The sequence below is a fragment of the Magnolia sinica genome, chromosome 1 (genome assembly GCF_029962835.1).
Source record: "Magnolia sinica isolate HGM2019 chromosome 1, MsV1, whole genome shotgun sequence".
In the NCBI taxonomy this organism is placed as follows: Eukaryota; Viridiplantae; Streptophyta; class Magnoliopsida; order Magnoliales; family Magnoliaceae; genus Magnolia; species Magnolia sinica.
Genome location: NC_080573.1, coordinates 139,523,949 through 139,540,281, shown reverse-complemented (window position 1 = coordinate 139,540,281; position 16,333 = coordinate 139,523,949). Strand labels below are relative to the sequence as shown.

The following is a 16,333-nucleotide window of genomic DNA, read 5'->3' as shown; positions in this document are numbered from 1 at the left end:
GTGCTTTTTAAGTGGAAGGTATTTCTTGTTGAACCATTATTTTCAATTTATATTTGTCCTGCTTTAGGTCATAACCACAATCCTAAACCATATCACTCGCGGTCGCCCACCTTTTACTGTTAAGAAGGAAGGAAAGATTGAAGATGGTTGTTTCTATTCTGAGTGGAAGGTATTTCTGGCTGAACTGTTGCTTTGTTTTTTTTTTTTTTAAAAAAAATAAAATAAAATCTTTTGGCTGCTTTAGGTCATAACCACAATCCTAAACGATATTACTCACGGTTGCTCACCTTTTGATGTTAAAAGGAAGGAAACATGGTAGAAGGTTGTTTCAAGCATTGCAAGTCAAAGGGCAAAAAACACAAGTTGATAATTTGGAAGAATGAGCTTGTGCATGGTGTGATTGACAAGAATCAATTTGCCAAGTATGGCATGGTTCATACAGTCCAGGAGTTCTATGGCTCTAATACTGCTGGCATTTTGCTTTCAGTATTAAGCCGCTTATTTACAGTATTTCTGCAGGTGAGTTTGGTTGTTTTTCATTTCAACTTCAACTGACTGATATCTTTGTTTGTTTGAGTGTTAAGTTATTTTAAATGATATCTATGATCTCAGATGCATGGGTTTACTTGTGGAGTCGATGACCTACTAATTGTGCAGCACTCCGACTTGAAAAGGAAAATGATACTAGAAAAACATGAAAACACTGGTGCAAATATCCATTCTAAGTTCATTGGTGCCAAGATTGCAGGTGCGTTTACTTGCAAATTCTAGATATTGTATGTCAATCTATTTGATAACAAATTTGATGTAATGCTGGATTGAATTTTATCTCTGCTCCTATTCCATCTTTACATACTGTCAGGACTATTGCATAGGAAGGAAGAATGTCATGGATGCCTTCTATTATGTGTGATTGTCCCATGTGATATTTATTAACTTCTAAATTAATGAATTATTTAATATCTCTGTTTCTGTGGATAGGATATTTTATTTTATCATGGTCTTGACCACACGTGTGCAAAATGGATTTAGCTGTCCTGCCTGATAACACAAACACAGTTTAATATATTCAGTTTTGTTGAAACTTCTTACATGCTGCATTTATTTAATATCTCTGTTTCTGTGGATAGGATATTTTATTTTATCATGGTCTTGACTACACGTGTGCAAAATGGATTTAGCTGTCCTGCCTGATAACACAAACACAGTTTAATATATTCAGTTTTGTTGAAACTTCTTACATGCTGCATTTATGCCCTAACTTTATTTCTAACGTGTCTTTCTGTTATTTGTGAAGTTTTGGTTTAAAATTGTCGGAATATACCAGGATATGTATTTGTAGTTAGTGGGATGGTAGGATCTATCACTTTGAGGCAGTTTATTCTCTATTGGCTTGCTTCTTTTCTCAACTTTGAAGTGTATCTTGGATATTTCCTTCCCTGAAGTCTTGTTTAGGTTTAGATGAATAATGGCTGTTGGTAACTTAAAATAAGAATGTAACGCTTTCAGATTTTTATTGGAAGTATCTGCTTGCAAATGTGTGTAAGTTAACCACATATATTATATGGTAACTATCACTTAGATGCAAGGTCTGTGCCTGAATACTATCAGTTTGTTTCTATAGAGCCAGTGAAGTTGCAAATGGAGATTGAACGAGCAATCCGTAGTCATGGAGAATCTGCAGTAACATATTTAGATATGTTGATGTCCCATGAGCTTAACGGTGTAACTACAGAGATTAATGATGCCATCATCCCTAATGGGTTGCTAAAGCCCTTTCCAAGGAATTGCCTTTCTCTCATGACCACTACTGGAGCTAAAGGTTCTCAGGTAAGCTGGAATTTTGATTCCCTTCTCTTTTTGTATTGAGTGTGTGCATCCATTGAACACTTCTTTTGTGCTGTTCTTCTGCTTGAGTCTGGAATGAATTTGCCGAGTTCATGAGTGATGAGACATGGTGGATACCAAATATTAGGGATGATAATGGGCTGGGCCTGGCCAGGTCATTTTCAGCCGGAGCCTAAGCATGACCAACCTAAGTTGGTTCAAATTTACAAGGTCTAATTGACATTTTTCTTGCCCTTCCCATGCCTAATCAAACATTTATCAAGCCCTTCACATGTCTCTTATGCATTTCCTGTACATTTGTCAATGTATTTAATGCATACATGCATGGCCACATGTATTCATTATTGTTGTCATGGCCTGGGCCTTACCTGATCCAACACATGTTGCCCTATAGATAAAAAAAACTTCAACCCAAGCCTAGCCTGATAAATGATTGGGCCTGAACTTTCTGACCTAACCGGAGATGATGGGCCTAGGAGTCTATGATGCAGCAAAATAGAAAGGATATGAACTTTTGAAGATATGTTGCGAAATGCGAACACACCAATTTAAAAACTAAAATCTTTCTCTAGAATGCCCCTTTATAACTCCAATCAATCCAAATTTCAACAAATAAATAGATGACGATGAAGAAAAGGATAATTGTGGAGAATCATTTCACACAACCCAATGGCATCGCACTAAAGGTGTCTCTAAAGGCATTGCACATTAAAATATTGAATCTTGTTAGAGATTGGATAAAAGTCTGAAAAATATCTCCCTAAACTTTCCAGTAAGAACTTTAGTGGGAAGACGTTTGATTGGATAGCAAGCTGTAAGAACAACGTCTGACCAAAAAGATTATTATTATTATTATTTTTTTTTTGAAAGGTTACGAGATATTAATTGATAGAAATAAAACATAGCAAAACAAAAGGGCCGGGGCAGCACCGCCGAGGTAGCGATACCACCACCTAAGAGCCTAAGAAAAGTAAATTACAACCATCCCTTTAATTTATCGACATTAACCGCCCATTCAACAACTAATAGTCTAGCTTTAGTTGCAACACGATCCGCCGAATTTGAAATCCCGTTGAAGCATTCCAATAAAACATTCCAACAAGAAGAGCTTGAGCGACATCTAAAAGACGTCTATTCTTCCTCTTTGCCATGCCATTTTGTTGCGGGGTATATGCACATGTAGTTTGGGAGTTGATACCATGCTCTTGAAAATAAGATATCATAGTATGGGAAAGGTATTCTTTTTCATTGTTTGTACTAAAAGTATCAATACTCTAATTAAATTGATTTTTAACCCAACTATTTAAACACTTTAAAAATAGAGCTAACCCCATCTTTAGATTTCATCAAATAAAATTTTTTGATACGAGATGATCATTAATAAACAAAACAAAGTATTTAAATCGACTATAAACAATAGGAACCCGACTTCAAATATCCGAATGAAACAAATATATATATATTTTTTTCATTGGAACGTTTCTCCACGGGTGGATGGATAAACCTATGATGTTTGGCTAAAACACAACCCTCACACTTTAAAATTTTAAGGCCTTGATTGGTATTAGATTCACCCGTACTCAGTTAGATGACCACTCGGTGTTTGTTAAGCGGCGTGTCGAAGGCATTATCGTTGTTAGTGTGTATGTGGATGATATTATTATTACAAGTGATGATGCTAGTGGGATATCTAAATTGAGGAGTTATCTGATCAAGGTTTTTGACATTAAAGATTTGGGTCTGTTAAAATATTTTGTTGGTGTTGAAGTCTCTTGTTCAAAGAAGAGTATTGTTTTGTCTCAACGAAAATATGCTCTTGATTTTTTGACTTCTGTTGGTAATCTTGGTGTCAATCTTCTTGATTCTCCTTTAGAGATTAATAAGAAGCTTTGGGTTGATGATGTGGAACTTCTTGCACTTGGTTGGTGAGTTGGTATATTTGACTTTTACTTGTCCTATCCTATCTCATGTAGTCAGTCCAGTGAGTCAATTTATGCATTCTCCTCACTCCGGCCATGTTGAAGCTGTTTATCACATTCTTCGTTACATCAAGGCTTCTGTAGGTTGTGGCATCCTATTTAGTTGTTAGAGCACTAAGGGAGGAAGGGAGGCAGGGAGGGAGGGGGAGTATGGTACAATTATGTATATGCTCTTATTAGGAGGAAAAAAGAAAAAAAACTAAGGAAAGCATAAAAACAAAGATGAAACAGGAAACCATGCAATTGACGTCTCAGATCATGCAAACTGGCTATTGTGCTGTCTTTGCCGACATCTCCATCAGATTCTGCTGCAAGTTCTGTTGAAAATTGATTGGTGATGTGAAGAAACTTAAAAACCCCAAAATGGGAAAAGGTAGACAATGACCTATAATTGAGGTGGATGTATATGAGTCGAAGAAGAAGCCAAAGGAAACAACAATGCTGGAAGCCTTAAGTCCCTTGTGGAGGTGGCATCGTTTAGCAATTGTAAGGTAGAGGTTCCCAACTAAAGCATCAAGGCCCAAGCTAATGAGCATGTAAAAATCACTGTAAGACAAGTGATGGCATTACAGATGGTTCATTTGATAAATTCATCAAAGTATACACTAATGGATCAATGGACGAAACTACTGGTGAGTAGGGACTACCCAACGACCGGCACAATGGAAATAGGAGAGAATGTACCAATGCATCATTCATGTTCCTTGCTCTTACCTTGCACAAGGGTTGGGATGCAGATCAAGGGCAAGGCGACATAGACTCCAACAACAATTCAACATTCAAGGCCTGCTTTCCTTGATAAGATTTTATACATGTCTTGAGGAATATACACCACTCTACAGATGTAAGCAATTAAAGGCGCTCCGAAACTCCTCTCTCGAGTATTCTAGAGATTGTGGAGGGGTATACATAGAACAGAGATGGAGATGGAGGTAGTGTGGTTTTATTGATTCAATGAAGTTATTATAGTGTAGTTTATATTGTTTGTTATGACGGGATTTGTAGGTGTATGTGTGTCTGGGCCTATGATCCACATGTCCCAGGATTGATACCTAGCTCTGATGCCATGTTAGAGGAGGAGATAATTTGAGAGAGAAAAGAAGCTCATAGGGCTGAGATATCCAGCCCTCCTTTATTTATAACAATAGGAGAATGGTATAATTACATATATGCCCTTATTAGGAGGGAAATGAAACTAAAGAAAGACAAGGGACAAATAAGGAAAGCGTAACAATCAAGATAAAACAGGAGAAAGGTCTAAGACTAAGACCCGTAACAGACAAGGCCCAGGCGTATGTACCTGTGGGCTTAGTCATAGGCTTACACACACATACATGATACACCTACAGTTTGGAATACGCTTTTCAACCTAGAGCAGGAGTGATCTCATTGCCACTCGCTGAAATACCTGACAGAGCAGCGACAATCTGAATCTTTCTCCCTATTGAAGTTGCAGCAGGCATGATTACAATACATCTACACGCTGAACGATCTTAATGGAAGGAGGGAACTAAATCTGTGTCTGCATTGAAGACACATTCTGGTTTGTGTATAGAACTGTAGACACATTCTTTCTGTTTTTTATGTTTTTTCTCTTCTTCTCGTCCCTTTTATCCGTTCTCTTTTTGTTCAATGCATTTTCAGTTTGTTGCCTTTCCAAAAAAAAAAAAAAAGGTCTGAGCAGAGATCCTTGACTACTGTTGCTGAATCTTGGATCACGTCACCATGTTTGGCGGGTACTTTGCCTGTTGTAGGGCTGCTAGCATTAGTCATGCATCTGTGGTGGTATCTGTTATAGACGAGCAGGACTGCAGGATGAAGTACAATGACTAAGACAGTCAATTAGTCGACTATGACCTTCAATTAACCTCTGTTGTTAATATAAGACGCAATAGAATGTTAAGGGTCTGTTTGTTTGGCCAATTACCCTGGTAATGTAAAGTAAATGTGTCATCATTACAATTTTACCACTGCTAAACCGAACATGGGAATTGTTAGTCAAATGTAGATGCATTCAGGAGACCCTAAGGAATGATCATTGCACCTTTTCATGACATTACTGTGAAAATATCGAATCCGAACAGTGACATCAATGTATTTTGGTGATGATTTGACATAAATGTAAAAATGCATCATTATGATTTTACCATCAGTAAACCAAACATGTGAATTGTTGGTCAAATGCAGATGTTGTCAGGAGTTGGGTAAAGTAATTTGTAATCATTGCACATTTCCTTTACCTCACTGGGGTAATTGGTGACACAAACAGGGCCTAAAATGCTCCTGCGAGGAGGTATTCAATTGGTTGAGTAATATATACTGAATTAGTTAACTGAGACAGTTGCCAACCTCTTTTATTGACATAAGAGAATACAATGACAGTACAATAGACAAAATGACTAACCTCATCGACTTTGTAACTCCTTGTATTCTCCATCTCTTGTTGCCATTTTCCTTAAACTTTGCCATTTTTGTCATTTTGACATTTTTCTAACTTTGATGTACCTGAAAATCCAACTTGAAATTGCATTGGCATGGAATTGATTTCTATTCTTCATTGGTTAGATTATTATTATTATTATTATTATTATTATATATTTGTGCATCGCGTCTCTTGACACTTTTTTGTTCTGCTCCACCACTCTCTACCCTTGTGTTGTGCTCCACCTCTTGCGACTTTTGTGCTCCAAGGCAGCTATCTTAATTCTAGGACATATTGGGTCATGTCCCCAATACTTATTTTGTGTGGTTGCACTTATTTTATTTGACTTGTGCACCTCTCTCTACCCTTGTGCTGTGCTCCACCTCTTGTGACTTTTGTGCTCCAAGGCAGCTATCTTAATTTCTAGGACATATTGGGTCATGTCCCCAAGACTTATTTCTCGTGGTTGCACATATTTGTGAGTTGTGGGCATGTCATGATAATGGTTGCACTTCCAGTACTCTGATTTCTGTGGATTCCTCTATTACATGCAAACCTCAATTTGAGGGTATTCATGTAAAGCAATAAATGATATGCTCAGCAAACCCACGGCAAGAATGAATGCTTAGGGAATTTAATACGTTATCAACACATACCATTGCAGTATGTTGAAAGTTTGCAATGGTCTGAAGCAATTTTAACTTGATGACTACGGTTTGTTGCGTAGATGTTCTTTATGCTAATGGACCCTATTTTCTTTGGTGCTCTTGCTGATTTCTTGTTCCCCTTTGTAGGTTAATTTCACACAAATATCATCTTTGTTAGGCCAACAACAGCTGGAAGGCAAACGGGTCCCTCGTATGGTGTCTGGGAAAACTTTACCCTGTTTTCCTCCTTGGGATACTGCAGCACGTGCAGGGGGCTTTATTGGTGATCGTTTTTTGACAGGTCTTCGCCCTCAAGAGTATTATTTCCATTGCATGGCTGGCCGTGAAGGGTAAGGAAATTTTGATCTTTTAGTTGTTTTACTAGACATTCAATCCCTCTATGTTTTCATTTTCTTTTATTTATAGCCATTACACAGGCAACTCATGCAAGTTTTTTTTTTTTCCAGTATTATCAACTTGTGTTTGCATGATGGATCATCTCATGAATATAAGTTTCCATGACATGCTCTTTCGAGAAAGTTATTTATGAATCCTTGTCTGTCCATTGTTTTGTCGTCAAATGCGTTAAATCTTTTGCGAAGCCCTTATTTTGTTTCGATTTGGCTACCAAAATCAGTAGGGTATTTAGATTTAGTTTCCTTTATGCAGTCATATAGACGTATATTATTATCGACCATACTTTTGGACTAGGTATGCATAGGTTTGATTGAAAGATGGCCTTTTTTTACAGACACAATTTTATTAGAAAAGGTGTTTGAAGCCGAATGATACAATCAAGCCAAGAGCACTAATGTATTACAAGAGAAACTCTCTCAACTCCCAGCAAAGTCAAGGTTCCTATACTACATATACTCTTGTAAGGAAAGCACCCATGAAAATACAGGATCCCTGATGGTCTCAACAACCAAGGTGATTGTTTCACTTTTATTGTTAAATTGTCTACTATTCCTCCAACAAGAGTCCTGGAAGGCACGACTTCTATAGTAACTTGCATTTGAGGCCACTAGACCCCATGGACAATAATCATATTCGTGTTGTGCAGCTAGTCAATTGTAAGTACCCTGTCACAACCTGCCAACCATCTGAAGGCGACGATGCTAGGAGGGGCCTTCCCACCCCTAAGTGGCCGTAGGGTCAGTCTCGTCTCCCCTCCTCCCTTGGCTTCCTGCTGAAGGGATCTTAATTGAGAAATTTCAGGAGGGGTCCCACCTACATATCTTCCTATCCTCTTCAGACCAATCAAACGTTAAACACTCCGAACTGCCCCAACAGACTGATGAAGTCCTCACCCCATCTCAAATTCCTTCCATATGCAGGAGCCCACACCAGTACCTGACCATCCAGCTTCTCGAAGCACTCCATGACCTTGCCTCCTTTCCACTGATAGGTTATAAAGGCTCCTAAAAGATCTGCATAGCAATATCCTCTTACATGCTAGCAATCCATCGAAAATCTTAACACCACCAAGCATGAACTACATACTTGTCTGTCAATACTCTCCATGATAATAATGGATTTCCACATCTGTATCTGGCATGTGTAGTTCCCTTCCTGTCTTCCCTCCATATTTTGCCACAGGCGCCTTTTTCCTAATCCTCCTCTCCAAATCTTCGTAACCATTATCTAAATAAACCATTATTCATGCATTATGGCAATTTGATGCCAACTCCCTGATGCTGCAATCACCGTAAAAAGGAATGCGGATAGTGGATCCCCTTGTCTAATACCTCTTGAACCTACAGGCATTCACTAGTATTGATAATTTAGCAGACCTTATGCAACTTCTCAATTGGACTCTGAATCCCATTCCTAGCATCAAATTATCCAACTCCAATGGACCTTCCTTCTCTAAAATTTTGAAGCACAAGGTCCCATTTTCTTACTTTGTAAATGGGATCTATGCACTCATGCATGCCATCATAAGAGCAACATCTAAATGTCTTCCCCTAGAAAACTTACCTTGGGTGAAGGATATGATACGATGCTCCATGAAGCCTTTTTTTTTGTTTTTGGAGAGCTGAAATTTCTTAGAAGCATGAAAGAATACAACCCAACTCTTAAACTTCAAAAAAGAGGGGAGGCTGTCAGATATAACAGCCTTTAAATAAGAAGCCTAACCCATGACACTACATTTAATTTCCCTAATGACCTCTTCGGGTGTTGAAGTTCTATTCCCGAACAACGCCTATTACGATCCTCCCAGATGGATAAAAAACCGCCAAAATGAGCAATCTCCATATGACTTTTCCAACTTTCCCTTTCCCACCTCCATGCCAAGCCCACATCAGATTTGCAATAGACTTTGGTATGACGTAAGTAGTATGAAAAGCCTTGAGAAAGAGTTCCCACACTTGGTGAGTAAACTTGTAGTGAATGAAGAGGTGATCAATCGACTTCGCATTTCTCATACACATCAAACATATGTTAGGGAGGACAAGGAATCATCTTTGTAAGTTATCAACAGTTACAAACTTTCTTCCCACTAACCAAGCAAAGGCTGAAACCCTTGGAGGGGCTCCATATGACCACGAATGAGAAGGAAATGCACAAATGTGCGGCGAGCCACACATTATCTTATAGAAGGAACAGACAAAAAAGCGGCCCTAAATGTGACATGGCAAGCCATCGAATCCTCTTGAAGAGCCGAAGGAACCACATTCTTAAATCTGTGTATCAAACCAATCGACTCCATAATTTCCTCAACTGTTAAATCCCTATGGCAGGGTGGAGACCACACCACAGAATCGCCATATATCGAATAGCAATTGTGCACAGATATAAGCCTATATGAAGCAATGTGGGCCATTCCGGGGAAATTTTCTCGGAGTGCCCTGTCTCTAACCCAAACATCCACCCAAAAGTGAATACAGTTTCCGACCCCCAAGGAGAAGGAAATTCCTTTGCTAAACAAATAATCAACCAAAGCGATCTCTTTTCATAGACTGGATGCACGATACAAAGATGACTTCTTCACTTTCATGACCGCTGTTTTAATAACGTTTCTTCGTCTATTTTAGCAGTCGGGTCCAGGGCTAAAAGACTTGTTATTGAATGGGCTTTCGTTGTAAAGGATCTAAAGTCGGTCGATTATAGTTTTCTAGGCTTTCAGGGTCTTTCTGCTATCTCAGCAGCTGGGCCCTCTTTTCCTTTCTCTTCTTTTCCTGTTGTTCCTCTTTCTTGTTTTAATGATATTCTCAGTTGCTTCTAAAAAAAATATTTGCTTGCAATAATCTCCCTTCAAAGTCTTCATGCTTCACAACTTCAGTGCCAAACCTCCAAAGCCACTTCCTAGCAATGCTAAGTTCTTGGATCCCAAATCTTTTATGCCAAGCACCACCTTTAGCAATCAGCTTGCAAATATCTTCCTACCTTAGAAAACAAAACTTTGTTTTTTTCCCCTCCGACCCTTGCCAAAGGAAATCCCTTGTCAATTTTTCCAGCTTAACCAAAACTTACTTGGGGCACTTAAATAGTGACATGAAATACACCAGCATTTTAGGAAAAAACAACTTTTAGAGTTAAAGTTGCCTCTCAAGGACAAATAGTGGCTCTTCCAACTCAAGAGCTTCTTCTTAATGCTGTCAATAACCTTGTTCCATAAGTTTCTAGCTGGCTTGCCTATAGATAGGGGTAAACCTAGATAGGTCGATGGAAAGTCCCTTTATTACATCCATTTAGTCAACCACACCAAATTCTCATAATCCACATGGACTCGAAGCAATTCACTCTTGGCAACAATAACACTTTCTCTTGGAAAACCTTAAAAAAAACACTTAGCCCTAAAACTGCTTAAAAACAAACAATGATTTTCTGAAGATCATCCATTGACACCACATCTGTATCACAAAATGAAAGGGTATCATTAGCATACTAAAGATGACTAATTTGACCTCTCCCATTTGCCACTTTAAAACATCTAATTAGACTTAGAGCTGTACACGAACCGAGTTAGCTTAGTTAGCTCGCTCAACCCGACTTGAAAAAGCTCGATTCGACTCAGTTCGAGCCAAGTTGAGTTGATTTTTTAAGCTCGAAAAAATTTTGAGCCATGTTTGAGCTTGCCCAAGCTCGAACCGACTCGGATCGAACTAGAGCTCGAAAAATTTCGAGCCAAGTTCGAGCTTGCCCAAGCTCGACTCGACTCGGATCAAATTGGGATCAAACCAGTTCAGTGACTCAGTTATTTTGATATACCTGTTGCTTAGCAAGTGTTTGATGAAAATGACTCAACTAAGTGTCGGCTGGTGGCGAGGAAGGTATGGATATGAAATAAATACCCTTGTATTTTGATTTTTATATTGCCTACTGAGTGTTTGATGAAATACCTGTGAACCGATGCTGCGGTTTTACATTCTGTGAGAAATTGAATGTGCACTCCATGTGTTTGAGAAACTGCCGCAGAGGCTTGACCTTGGCTCGAACTCGCTCGAACTGGGCTGAGCTGGCCAGTCAGGCTCAAGGACTGAGCCGAGCCGAGTCGAGCTGTGCCAAGCTCGACTCGGTTCAACTCATGTACAACTCTAATTAGATTTGATTCTGCCCCTCTATGAAGCATCTTACTTAACACTTTCCTAACCACTACAAACAAATAAGGAGATAAAGGATCGCCCTATCTAATACCCTTGGAAGTCTCGAAGGAACCCTTTAACAACCCATTTACCAAGATGGAAAAAACTATTGATTGCACACGAGCCCTCATCCAACCCTTCCGGTTTTTTTTTTTTTAAATTGCAACCAACCCACCGAGCATGTAGTCGAGGAACTCCCAATTAACGTGATCATAAGCTTTTTCAATTTTGAGCTTGCAAACTATCTTGCATTTCATTTCTCTATTCTTCGGAGTCAATATATTCATGAGCGATTAACGTGCTATTAAGAATCTGTCTTCCCATCACGAGGGTCCCTTGATTCGTAAAAATAATTAGCAAAAGCACCCACGTAGAAATCGAAGAGCCAAGACTTTAGTGATAGTTTTACACAGACCCTGATCAAGTTAATAAGCCTAAAATCCTTGATCACGTCTGTCCCTTCAACTTTAGGAATGAGAGCTATGAAAGACGCCCCTAGATCATTTGAGAGGCGACTATGGTCATGAAATTTAGTCATAAAATCCATAACGTCCTTTTCTATTCCTTCCGATTTTATTATTATTATTATTTTTTTTGAAAAAAAAAAAACATCATTGGAAAACCATGTGGATTGGGGGCCTTCTCTCCAGCCATCGAGTCCAAAGCAACTTTAACCTTCTCTAATATAGGAAGCTCAAGAGACATCGCTACATCACTCAGCAATTGAGGAAAATCCAAATTATCCAACTTCGGTCTTCCACTAATCCTGGGATAGAAGGGTCTTATTGAAGGACACTATCGAATCACAAATTTGCCCATTTTCTGAAGTTCTTGTACCATTAGTAGCCAAGCTACCATTTCTATTTTCCTGAGCCCTAGCATTAGCTATGAGATGGAAGAAACACGTATTCCTATCCCTGTCTTTAAGCTGTAGTGTTCTGGATCGCGGCCTCCATTTGATTTCCTCTTCTTTGTGGTTAGCATAAGTCGAGGCTAAACTTGCTCTCTTTTCACGCTACTTAAACGACAGTTCCCCAACCTCCTCTTTAACGTCCAAATCGTGCATCTCCTTTAAAATAAAATCTAATTCCATCTCCCTAGCACCAAGGACTTCTTTCTTCCAACCTTTTGTCTTTTCTTTCAACATTCTAAGTTTTCGAGAGAACCTAGAGCCGACAAAAGTCTCAATTGAAAAGGAGCCCACCGATCCTTTACCAATTGCTCGAAACCCTCCATTTAGGCTAAACTCAAATATGAAAGGCTTTGGGCTCTAGGCTTCCTCCAATCTCTAGATTAATAGGCTGATGGCAACCCCCTTTGATCCACATGCAAAAATTTCTCAATCCACTCCACGAACACCAGAAACCTATCAAGCCATAACATGATAGGGACTTCCTGCCCATTTGACAAGGTGAATTTAGAACCCCCAACCAGTAGATCCACTAACTCATGTCACTCCATCCATTCTATGAAACCTATTGTGCTACTAGATATATGTCCACCTTATACTTTTCATACAAAATCTCACCACATTAAAATCCCCACCGACACACCACATAAAATTCTATCTCTGCCCAACACTATCCAGCTCCGCCCAAAATTGTTCACACTGACCTAGAACACATGGCCCGTAAACTGTTGAGAAAACCTACCACCACTCTGAAGCTGCATCTTGTAATATCACGTATGAGAAAAATTACCAGAAAAACTCTCTTCTTTTTTCCAAGTCTTTGTATTCCAAGCCACAACAATGCCCCTTGCTGCTCCAATACCATCCATTGGAAGACACTCTTTATTGTTAACCCCCACACAATCCATAATCCCCCTATTTGTGCTTCGAGTCTTAGTTTCTTGAATCGCTATACCATCTCTGCTCTAGCCTTTTTACACATCTTTCTCATCTGAGCTCTTTGGAAACTACAACCCAATGCCTCGACATTCCGAGTTAAAACTATCATTGATTAACTATCATGGCTCCTCTAACTCTTTTCCCTCCAGTAGACTTACCTACTGAATCGTAGAAAATAGAACACTCTAAATTGAGAAGCTCTCTCCAACCTCTCAGAGATTTCCTGGCCTTTAATGCTTGTAGATCCTGCTGTCTCTAAGCTTCTCTATGTTGCACAAACTGGAAAGATGCATAAGCATCCTAATCTCTCGCCTTGAACAATAACCCAACTAGTTCTTAACCCTTTTGAGCACATCCTTATACCACCATAATTGCTCTTCCAATATGTTACTGTCCCTTTTGGATGCGTACTGAACCTCTGAAACCATTACAAAATCTGTCTGGTAGATAGCACTGTCTTCTTCTCTTGATGAAGCCCTAAATGGTGTGATTAGTGGCACCTCCTCCCAGGTATGATCAACCAGTAGCAGAATCCCCACTTCCGATTCAAGCCTTTTCACCATCCCCAATTCCTTATGACAAACCAAGAACTTTACACTTCCATCTTCTTGTTGCAGGTCATGCTGCCTTTGAAGTTCTTCCTCCTTCTCAAGCTCCACCAAGGTACCCTTGAAGCTTGCTAGAGAGTGTGTTCCAAACCTATGCTCCGCTGCAGTCTTCTCTTCTTGCACCTTCACAGTCTCAGGAGTGTTTAACAGTCTAAACTCTTCGCGCTCTTGGTAAAGAAAGTGGTGGGAGAAGTCTCACATGCGTGACTTGAACAAACATGCCGGCTTATCTGTGAAAGTCTCACATGTGGGAGAAAGAATGAGAGCAAGAGGACAATGGAACCCTTCATCACCACGTGTAGCCTCCGCATTTGCATCTTGAAAAATACCCTGCTACGTGTTTGCTTCTCCGGCATCACAGTTGCCCTCGAGATGAATAGCCCTCGGGAGGACTGGAGAGATGGTTCAAGTAGCCGGGATTTCAATAGCTAATTTCTCATGTTGCTACATGTCCAGAACCAAGCCTTGAAGCTCCTTGAAACTACTAGACATACGAGTACGTGTCCCCCTTAGTAGAGGTTTAGACACGGCTCGTAGCGAGTACTTCATCGCTCTAGACTCCTGTAGACCACTCTACCCCACATGCCTCTTCCACTTTACCCCTCTCCAACCACCCATTTCTAACCAATAGGAGGGCTCCACACCCCATCATCTTGAACCGAAGCATTGTCGAAGCACGAAGATCGTGCTCTGTCATCGAAACTTTGCCTGCAATCACTTCTCCATGTTGAACCGCCGACACTCGTGCTCCACACCTCTTCCCAGCTCTCTGGAACCCCCCAACTTTCTTCTTTCCACCCATAATTCTAGCATCTCTACCCCAACCATTAATTTAATTGATTTGGGATCCTCTATCGACATCATCTTCTCCAAACAAATTTGAGCCACCCCCAACTCCTCACCGTCCTCTGTCATAGCATCAATAACCACAACTTCTCCCATACATGCTGCAATCTCTAGAAAAACTTCCTGAAACCAAAGCTCTAAAGGAATCTCTCGTATGAGAAACCACACCTCCTGTCTGAAAAATGAGTTGTCGACCCATCTCCTTCCGTCACCGGTCTGTCCTTGAACGCTGCTCCTGCAATCATCGTTTGATCGAGGCACACACCTGGTTTTATTGAGAACCAAACCTCATTCGATTCTATTGGCTTGACGATGAAGTCGTCTACCAGACCACAACACTCTTCTATCCTCGATTTTAATTGTGGGATGGTAGCTCCATCTACTCTTTCTACAACTAGTGACCACCACAATGATTCTAGTGTTGGGTTTCAAGGGTTTTTTTGGGAATTTTGGATTTAGGGTTTCGTAAGGAATTGGGGAATTAGGGTTTCGTAGGGAATTTGGGATTAGGGTTTTAGGCTAGAGTTTATAAGACAGGAAGATGGATTGAAGAAATGGAAGAAAATGGATGGAATCATGGAAGGGACTAACTGTATGGCCGTACGACCCTATCCCTATGTGTGGGGTTGGTGGTGATGGGTTGGGTTGGGTTTGGTGGAGGAAGGGCTAGGAAAAGATGGATTTAGGTAATGAGTTTAAGTTTTGAAGAAAAGGGTAAAGAGATTTAGGGTTTGTAGAAGAAAAGTGGACAAGAAGAAAGTTTTGAGAAGAGAACATACCTCATATGTCCCATGATGTAATAAATTGAAAAACTCATCTTAAACTATAATTAACCATAAAAAATATATAATCAGCCAATCCTAATACTAATGACCAAAGTGATCAAGGATTACAGTGATCCAACCGGCCGATCGAATGATCCACACTATCCAATGGTCTGATCGTCGTATCCTCACGATCCAATGGTCAAAACTCTTCAAAGAAGCAACCCACATGCATCTTCCTAATGTAAGACCCACACTCATGCATGTGTGGTCTTCAAGTCCTTAGTGCAGCCCACCTAGACCTGTGTACAAGTCATTGAGCCAAAGTGAAGGCTGGGCTGATCTCCTCCTCTAGTATACTCTAAATGGTTGGATGTCCTCATCACTGACCATTTGAAAAACCTTAGAAAAATTCATTGGCAGCCAGCCAGCCACCCTTCGGGAAACCCAACTACAAACAAAGTTGAGAGCTCTAGTAGTACCTTTACAACCGCTATCTTCTCCGTCTCATACTTTAGTCTCCTTACCTCTGTCCAACCTCCCTCCTCTTCGCCTTCCCATTGATCCACCCCTCATTTTCCATCGGAATCTGCTTCCCCATCTCGATCATTCTCCCCTTTTTACTCCCTCTCATACCTCAGACCTATTATTATCCTGATCCCCCCACAATCACATCCCAGTGCACTGATTCTACTCGAGCTGCCCTTCCCTCTATTATAGTTCCCTCTTCTCCTCCACTCTCTTTCTTGTCTTGCATGTCATTCTTCCTCCCATGAAGCCT

At 40.1% G+C, this 16,333-nt stretch overlaps 1 protein-coding gene across 4 annotated transcripts in view; it reads left to right on the top strand.

The window, feature by feature from the left end:
- Positions 1–16,333, top strand: part of LOC131221010 (DNA-directed RNA polymerase I subunit 1) — a 76,706-nt gene that overhangs the window by 42,912 nt on the left and 17,461 nt on the right. For all 4 annotated transcript variants that reach the window (XM_058216078.1, XM_058216068.1, XM_058216087.1 and 1 more), the window contains 5 exons: positions 68–169; positions 304–519; positions 613–748; positions 1,625–1,830; positions 7,044–7,246. In XM_058216078.1, the coding sequence (XP_058072061.1) occupies positions 68–169; positions 304–519; positions 613–748; positions 1,625–1,830; positions 7,044–7,246 (863 nt within the window). The remainder of the gene's footprint in view (positions 1–67; positions 170–303; positions 520–612; positions 749–1,624; positions 1,831–7,043; positions 7,247–16,333) is intronic.